The 9,071-nt window shown below is 61.1% G+C and overlaps 1 protein-coding gene across 1 annotated transcript; it reads right to left on the bottom strand.

Annotated features, from left to right (window-relative positions):
* Positions 1 to 5,136: 5,136 nt before the first annotated feature.
* On the bottom strand, positions 5,137 to 8,079 carry ZNF703 (zinc finger protein 703; the record flags this gene model as incomplete). Its single annotated transcript, XM_082863632.1, has 2 exons — positions 5,137 to 6,835; positions 7,843 to 8,079. The coding sequence occupies 2 exons, from the start codon at positions 8,077 to 8,079 to the stop codon at positions 5,309 to 5,311; spliced, it is 1,764 nt and encodes a 587-aa protein (XP_082719758.1). The 3' UTR covers positions 5,137 to 5,308.
* Positions 8,080 to 9,071: the final 992 nt, after the last annotated feature.

Genomic DNA, 9,071 nt, shown 5'->3' with positions numbered 1-9,071 from the left:
CTGGTGGCTGACAGCTGGTTTGGGGGGACCGGAGGAGAGGATGCGGGCATGCTGAGTGTGACAATAGGGCGGGCTTTGTCCAGGGGCCAGGGTGCACCTCCGCTGACCTTGGAACTGGGGACGACCAAGGGGAGGCAGTTTCCTTCTCTCTCTCTGGGCTGCAGGTTTTTAATGTCTTCTTTGTTGGTCTGGGGCCCTGGAGACTGAACTGAGGGGAGAGACTTTAGGCTGTTCCCTCCCTCCTGGACAAAACGGTGCGTGCTTTTCCTGTTTAAACAGGGCACAGTTGTGAAGTGCCCTGACTCCGCACACACCGAGGCCCGGCAACGGCTGCAATAAATCAATAGGAAAGTAGAGGCTGCCAGTTAGACTAAACAAGTGCATTTGCAAAGACGGCTAGCCCTCATTAATCACTCTGACAGTCCTAAAAACACATTTCCCCTTTAATGACTGTATTTGGATAATCAGTGCTTTTTCCTCCTCAGAGTTTGAGTAACAGACAGCTGGTGTTATTACAGCCATCGGGGAGGGAGTGCTGGGATTAGGGTCGAGGGGGAGCCATCCACTGGAGGTCTCCGCAAAGCGGGGGGGGGGGGGGGGGGGGGGGGGGTTGCCATGCAGGAATGAGGGGGAGCTTTGTGCTGCCATTGATGGCTCCCGGGCAGCCATGGGCACGTTCCCCCCAAACCTTGACACCCACCTGCATTGTGTGAACACAAAAGCCTCATGGGGGGTTTTAGGGGGGCTTGCAGGTTTCACCTGGGCTGGGGAGGAGGCAAGAGTTTCCTGGGCAGCTAGGGAAGGAGATGGGTCCGTGTGATTTGGCTTTGTTTCCGTGAGGTGACTTTGGCTTTCAGGAGAAAGTTTGAAACCCAGCACATTCCTCTTTATAAATGATGTAACACATTAATGCACAGCACATTATGAAAATGGTAATTCAAACCCATAGTGCTCCAAATTAAACCATACATTATCGGATGCAGTCAACCATCTATTTTGCAAAAAGACAGGATGAATGAAATCAAGTCAAACAGAAAACTGGAGTGCAGCTTCCCCTACAGAATGATTAATAAAGTACAGAGCCACAGTATTATTGGAAGACGGAGTCCACGGAAATCCAGACATACATCAGGAGGGGGTTAGTTCGTGTATTGAAAGACACATCCCAGGATGCTGCGTAGACCAAGGCAATTACGGCTGCAGAAAAATGCTGGAGGGCCCCACCCCTCCCACTTGGGCTGCGGATTCTCAGGGGACGGGTTTGGGGGGATGACTGGGAAGTTCAAAACTTAACACCCTGCAATTCTGTTTGTGTCAAACCTGTATCTGAGGGTGAGGCCTTTTCCTCTCTCTCCTCCCTTCCTCCCACTGCTGCCCATGAGGCCACAAAAATAACCAGGCAGGAGGTGTGAAAATATGCCCCAGAGCCAGGAACATCCAGTGTCTCAAGGTCCAGCTCTGTGGCTGCCACCTTTCCTGGTGCCTGGGGAACGCAGGCCCCATTGCTGGTGCCTGGGAGAGATTAGGAGGAAGAGGGGGAGGGGGGCTAGGAAGAGAAGGTGGAGAGATGGAAGGTAGAGGTGATTCTCGAAGAAGACTTGCTGGGTGAATTAATTATGCAAATGAGCAGCTGGTGGGGGAGCATTCTCTCTATTAAAACAGCAACTTTGTTTCCTGAGAATGTAGCTCCTGAAAGTAACAAACTCCCCCCACAGTTAGTGAAAACTGCCCCATGTCTTAGGACTGTCACCCATTTATGGTGAGGAGAGCTGACATCCGAGGGTGAAAACTGGGCCCCTCCAGGCTACAATGCCTGCCCTTCATGTCACAGTGGTAGTTGGTGACAGCCTTTTCCAATCAGGCCAACGGGCATCCTTCCTGGTCTGCAAAGGCCGATAATACATTTTCCGGGGGAAACTCAATCCTCTGAGGAGTTTGTAACCTGCATTCTCACACCTCCCATGTAAGCCAAGCATCTAGAGAGAAGTTTCTTTTGCTATGCGGAGAGTTTGCTCTTGGAGTTATGGAGTCTCTCCCTTTCTGCTGTCCCAACAAGGGGAGCCCTGTGGTCCTTAGGTAGGGAGGCCTGAAGACCCAGTTTAAGAAAGAGAAAAGCTTAAGTCTCCCTGCAGAGGGAGCAATTTCCAGCAATTTTAGCAGGCATTAAACACCCCCCCCCCCCCCACAAACCAACCAAAAAAGGTATCTGAAGGAAAGAGGGGGATTTGAGAGGAAGGAAGATGGGAAATAAAATAACCAAGAGCAAACAAAACAACAGAGAAAAAGAAAAAGTAAAGCAAGTTGCTATATTTCAGGTCTTTTAAAGCTTCCGTTGGGCCAGTTTGAACTCTGAGAAGTTGCATAAGGATGATTCCCCAGGAAGACCCTGAGCTGGCTCTCAGGGCGACTTCTCCAGCCCATCCAGCCTCTCCCTGACTCTGCCCTGCCCTGTGCACAAGGATGCCAGCAGCCCAGGTCCCTTCCCCTGCGGGTCTTACTCCAGCACTGCCATTTGCTTCAGAAGAAGACTGAGGTTCCCTTGACTAGTGAAGGAATTTTGCCCAGAAACAAAGATATAGGGGCGACCCCCGCAAACCCCAAACCAACCCCCCCGCAGAAAAACATCATATGTTGAGGTTCTGTCAAATCCCGAGGTCATGATGCCGGAGGCCGAGACCACCCTGTGAGTCTCTAAAGGAGTTTGGGGACGGCTGTGGGCTGAGACAGCGAGGGAAGAGAGCGCAGACAGCGCAGCATCCCTCCCGCCCCCTTCCGCACTTGACCTCTGGGTCTAGGGACATTTCAGAAGCACACAGTTTGCGGAGCGGGAGCTGCCCCCAAGTCGCATTCCTCACGGAGAAAGTAAAGCAAAACAACGCGAACTGCAACAGCAGCATCTCCCAAAGCTGCGCGGCGCCGACGCAGAGGAGCACGGCCAGGAGGGGGCGAGGCAGGCATTTTGCAGTGCGCCCATCGGGTGGCCCCGCGCGCCCTGGCCCGCCGCACCCCGAGAGGTGGGCACCGGGCGTCCTGCAGCCGGAACCTGAGCGGCGCCAGCCTCGGGGCGGGGAGCGGCGCCCCTAGCCCGGGGAGGACGCACAGGCCCCGGGCCCGCACGGCCCTCTCCTCCGGCCCTCGGACTCCCCGGGCAGTGGGGAGGTGCCCCGGCCCTCTCCCACCATCTCGATAAACGGCACCCCAACTCTGGCCTGCCCGAGGATGCAGAAGCCGGTGTCAACCGTGCGAGCTCAAGAAAACGGGCACCGAATGTGGCTTCCAGGTCCCGAGTAATCGCCGCGCCTTCTCCACAAAACCCAAACCCCGCTCAGAGAAGTCTCTGGGGGCGCGGACGACTGGGGTCCACAATCCAGAGCTGGCCTTGGGGAGTCCCCAAGCCTTGAGCAGCACTCTTCTCAACAGGTGCATTTACCCTTCAGCTTCAAGGTGTATAAAAGGTACCGTCAGGGAGAGGAAATCCTCCCCATTTGGAGTGCGAAGCGCGGAAGGCGCGGTCGGGGCGGGCGACAGTCGTTCGCCTTTCCGCCACCTGGTGGCGCCAGAGGCACGTCGTCTTTGCTCGCCCGCAGGGCTCCGGGGCGACGCTGCCGAGTCTCCTGGTCTTGGGGCCTGCTTGGTTCCGTTCTCGGCCCCTGGACCTCGAATCTAGGCCCAGAGGAAAATCCACATTTACACACTCCCTCCACCCTGTCCCCAGGAAATGTCAAGGCCTTCGAAGTGAGGCTGGGAGCTAAATAACCAAGTTGGAAAAAAAGGGGCCGTTTTATGTTATTTGTAACGCGTTGGCAGAAGTTTTGTTTTCTTCTCCCCTGCTTTCTTGAGGAAAGGCATTAAACTCGTCCTTGAACGGAAATCTGAGAAGGAAACCATAAGGTGTTTTAAACAAGAACAAAAGAAGGGCATCTGCTTAGGCGTCTGGAAGTGGGTCAGTGGGGCAGGCAAGAGAGAAACACACCACGGTGTGAATATAGCCAAGTACTCCATTTATTAACAAAATAAGTCTTACCAAGGGAGAGCTCTATTCATCCCAAACAGGCCCCGCAGCCCCTGCGCAGCTGCATAAGGCCGGGAGGGAGGGAGGGAGGGTGTTGGGTGAAGACCCCGGGGCCGAGCCTTCAATCCCAGTAACTGAGGGAGCCCACGGCCAACTTTGGGGACTCTAGGGTCAGGCCTAGGAGGGGGCCACCAGGGTTGCTGTGATCCGTGTGCTCCCTAACTCCCCCAATGGCACTAACAAGGCTGTGCTGCCAGCTGATACTACCACTGGTCTGCTTTGGAAGGATCTAGCAAGAATCACCCACCCAGCCCCCATCGCCAGGACAGGGACCACAGCCACAATAGCCAGAGAAAAACAGTGACTATAAAAGCACTTTGCAAACTATAAAGAGCAAAGTTCCATGCCAGCAGGGCCTTCTAGAACTTTTGCTTCAGTGAAGTGAGCCCTGCGGGCCCCTCACCATCAGGCAGTGTGACCACCCGGTGTCTGGGGCCTGGAAGAGTCTGGGAGGAGAAAGGCTCTGTTGGAGGTGCCTCTCCGGCCACTGACCCGTGCTCAGAGCAAGATCGGGGAGCAAGGCTCTAATTTGGGGGGGCCAGGGCGCAGACCAAGGAGCCTAGGGAGAGAGAGTGGCAGGTCAGGGGTCACAGAGCCAAGTTCCAGGTCCATAAGAGGGCAAGACCTCTAGCTCCCAAGGCCGCTCCCTGCACCCCCAAATGCCTTACAAAAAATACCTCCTCTCTGTTACTTGTACAAAGGAAAAAAACAGAACCTCAAATGGATGGAAACAAGAAGGAATGAAGGGGAAAGGAGGGGAGAAGAGAAGGAGGAAGTGTAGTTTGAACAGTTAAGAAGCATGCAAGAAACTCCCCAGGAAGGGAAAACAAAAAGAACCCCCAACTCCCCCTCCTCCCCATAAAACCAAACCAATCAAAAAAAAAAGAAAAAGCGCAAAAGGGAAAAAAAACCCGGAAACTTACATCTAAGTAAAAGAAAAAAATGGAAGAGAAAGGAAGAGGGACCGGGGACATGTAGTTACCTGTGTGATTAATATTATTATTTGGGGGGGGAACAGACTCTTTGCATACCATTGACTCGTGTGGGCCGTTAATGCACTTATATTCCCAGCTTGTAAGCTAACATTACAGTAAATAAATACACAGTCCGGTGAGGGGGGGGTCTGGGCGGGGGTCCGGCAGGGACAAGCAGTGGTGGAGGAGGCAGCGGAGGCGGGTGGGGAAGGGAGGCGGCGGCGGGGAGGAGAGGAGGCTGGGGAGGGAAGCAGGGCTGTAGTTACTGGTATCCGAGCGCGGAGGCTGAGGCCAGTCTCTGTCCGTACAGCGCGTATGGTGAGTAGTAGGGTCCGGCTGTGGGGAGGGACGGCACGGCCAGGCCCCCGGCTGTGGATAAGTGGCTCTTGCCGTAAGGGTGGTACCGGCTTAGGCCCAAAGTGTGTGGACTCCGCAAGGACAGCGACCCGGGGCTGCCGGGGGCGGTCGGCGGGGGGAGGTGCAGATGGCAGGAGGCGGCGGCCGCAGCGGCCGCGGCGGCGCTGCCCAGGCCCGAGGCCCCCGGATAGGCGGCCAGAAGTTTCTCGGCGCCGGGCAGGGCCGTGTGAGTCCGTAGGTGGCTGAGCAGCTCCTCCGAGGTGGCGAAGCGCTTGTCGCACGGCCCGCTGGCCGCCACCCAGTTGCAGCTGTGCGGCAGCGGTTCGTTCTGCAGCATGAAGCCGTAGGTGTAGAGCGGGTGGCCGGGGAGCGCGGCCTGGGCGGCGCTGGACGAGAGCGCGGCGGGCTGCAGCGGGTGCCCGGGGTACACCAGCGGATAGCCCCCCGCCTTCAGGCCAGGCGCAGCTGGGTCGTGCGCGCTGCAGGTGGAGCAGCTGGAGCCGCCGAGGTGCGAGGCGCCGTGGTAACCTCCCAGGCAGTAGGGGTCGCGGCATAATCCTTGCAGGAAGGACGGCGGGGAGGCCCCGGTGAGCGGGCTGGAGCTGGGGGGCTTGCCCGGGGGCAGGCCCAGGCCCCCCGACAGCTGGCCTCCCACGAGGCCAGACTTGCTCGGATCCAGGCCAGGCACGAACTGAGACGGGTAGCCGGCGTAGGCGCCCACAATGGAGCCGTGGTAGCCGATGCTGGAGGGTGGCAGCGGGAACACCGAGTGGCCCGACTTGTAGGGCGACACCGGCGCCACGTGGCCGGCCCCCACCAGCGCGGAGGGCGGCTCCGACTTGCGCCCGGAGGCCCCGGCCTCGGCGCCGCCATGCGCACCCGGCTCCCCACCGCTGCCTCGGCTCACGGCCGCGGGCTCCGGGCTGGGCTTGGGCTCCTGGTCTTTCTTGTCCAGCTCCCCGGCGGCGCCCCCGCCGCCCGTCTTGCAGTCAGAGTGGTGCGGGGAGCCGCCCCGGGAGCCGCCGGGGGAGGACGAGGACGACGACGCCGAGACCGGCGCTCCATGCGGGGGAAAGGGCGTGCAGGCGGCGCTAGGGACCCTGAAGCCCGCCTTGTCTCCCGGGGACAAGGAGGAGGAGGAGGAGGTGGAGGACACGGAGGAGGAGCCGCTGTCTTTGCGAGAGTCGCCGCCTCCGGAGCCCTTGGAGTAGGGCTTGAAGCTGGACTTGTCCTCGGCCGGGGAGTCCCCCAGCTGCTTGAGTGCCGCAGACGCGGAGGCGGCGCCCAAGGCCGAGCGGCCAGGGTCCTTCTCCGCTCCCAGCCCGTTGGCCGCCGCTACCGAGTTGAGCTTGGACGAGGGCGGCGGGTCCGGCTTGCCGATCTGCGAGCAAGTCTGGGCCAGCAACGCCAAAGGACTCTTCTTGGCGTCCAGCTGTGGGAGACAGTGGTAAGGGAAGGGAGACGGGGGTGAGACCAGAGACCCACGGAGCGAGCGAGCGGGGCGCCAGGGGAGGGCGGTGGGCGCGGGGAGCACGCAAGGCGGCGCAACGGGGCGGGAGGGCCTCGGGGAGAGGGTCTGCGAGGGCCTGGCGGGCGGGCGGGGCAGCTGGGCGGAACTGCGCTCACACTGCCCGTCGGTGGGATCCCTCGCTCCACCGGGTTCCGGAGTGCGCCGTAGGCCCCAGGGAATGGGCAGTGGAAGTAGTCCACCAAAGGCCACCGCGGGAGAAGGTGACCTCTCTGGATTCGGGGCTGGGGGAGGGGCTGTGACTCGACTCCTGCCCTCTCATCTCCCCGCCTCTAGGCCCGGGTTAAAACTTATTCCTTCAGTTTGGGTAACTTCGCTTGGGACGGGTTTCTGGCGGTGGCGCCACGGGGTAGGAGCCGGGAGAAGCGCGTTCTGAAGCCAGGGCTGCCGTTGGCGCTCTCTTCGTAGCCCCTCCCTCCCGGGGAGGGCACCCAGGCAAGTGGGAGGAAGAAAGACCTGGGGTCGGGAGTGCCTGGGCGTAGTGCACTCTAACCGGATGGGACAGAGCCGGCGTGAGACGGGGGCGATCGGGCTTCAGAGAGAACAAACCCGGGTGGAGGGGTGGGGGTGGGGGCGGGCGGAAAAGGCCCAGGAGAGATCGTCTCTGGCCTGGACACTGGGTGCCCAGGAGAAGTAAAGGACCCAGGGGAGACTCCAAGAGCAAACCCAATCCGAGAGAAAACACGTAGCTCCGAAGGGCGAGTGTGGGAGGGGAACCTTTCCCGGAGAAGCCTGGGGAGAACCGGGTGGGCTCTAACCCCTCTGTTCTCCGTCCCTCCTCACTCCGTCCGCCAGTGTGGCCGGATCTGAGCGTCGCACCGAGCCCCGGGGCGCAGGGAGCAGGGCCGTGGGCCCGGCAGTGGTGGGCGGAATGGGGCCGGCGCAGGGCGGTTAGCGACCAGGGGACTGACCTCAATGGGGCTGACGGGAGTGGAGGACAGCGGCTGCAGGTACTCCGGGTGCAGGAGGTGGCCGGTGTGAGCGCTCAGCATCTTCAGGACCCTGATAGGGAGCCGGTTCGCCTGGCGCAGGGGGTCCGCCGGAGGCAAGAGGGACACCGCCGCCGGCACTGCCGGCCTCTTCCCGCCGCCGCCGCTGCCGCTGCTTTCGGGTGTCCTTGAGTTAGATCCAGCGGGCGAATCGCTCATTTGGAGGAGGCAGCGCCACTGGGGGGGCGGGGAGGGAGGGGGACCACCGGGAGGCGAGCTCCCGGGGCGGGTGGGCTCGCTCCGGGGCGGGTGGGCTCGCTCCGCAGCGCCGAGCGCGGTGCAGCAGTCGCTGCGCCTCCACCCCTCCTCCAACGACGACGACGTCGCCGCCGCCGCCGCCGCCGCCGCCGCCGCCGCTAGCCCCGGCGAGCAACACAAAAACCTTCGCCTTTCGCGAGCCGCACGTCAAATAGCCGCGATCGGCAGCTACACTTCAAAGGGATCGCCGCGCCCGCCCAATCGCAGCTCTCGCCGGGACCCCGGGGCGGGGAGAGCGGCGGGCGGAGGCCTGCGCCGCCGGTGGGAGGGGAGAGCCTTAAAGGGGCCTCGCCCGCGAACCCGCCGCCTCGGCCTTTACCACCCGCCGTATTCCTCCCCTCCCCCCAACTGGGCTGCCCCTGCCCCGGGGGTCCCAGAGAGGACGGGGCTTCTCCGGGACCGTGGGCTCTGCTCCCTATCCTCTGCTGGCTTTCCTGTAGCTCTGCCTTCTCTCGCTTCGCACCGCCGAGGGGTGGTGCTGGCGGGGGCAGTCACCCACAGGCCGTGTGTGTCTGAGGTGGGGTGGGGCGGGGTGGGCTGGGGGTGGGGTAGGAGTTCCTGGCGCCGGCTCCGGCACTGCCAAGTCCAAGCCTTTCCGGGAGGCAGCCTAGGGGCGGGCCGCGCCTCCAGAGCCCCAGCTCTGCTCTGGTCCTGCTCGGGCTCTGCTCGGGCTCAGTCCCGGCTCTGCTCGGGTCCAGCTCTCTTCCCCTAATTGGCTTCTCCCGGGTGTCCTCACTTGGAAGCGCCCGAGCCTCGGAGGCAGCCACGGTTCTCGGGACGCGGCGTAAACCGCTCCAACAACTTTGAGCCAGTCGGGTCCAAAGCCTGCAAGTTTGAGGTGTCCCTTCCGGGGTGAGATGGTCGCAATAAGCCGCGGTTCCCTAGGCGGTGCG

Source organism: Leucopleurus acutus, assembly GCF_964270905.1.
Source record: "Leucopleurus acutus genome assembly, chromosome: 21".
Lineage (NCBI taxonomy): Eukaryota > Metazoa > Chordata > Mammalia > Artiodactyla > Delphinidae > Leucopleurus > Leucopleurus acutus.
Note: the sequence above shows the minus strand (reverse complement) of the source record. Positions and strands in the feature narration are given on the sequence as shown.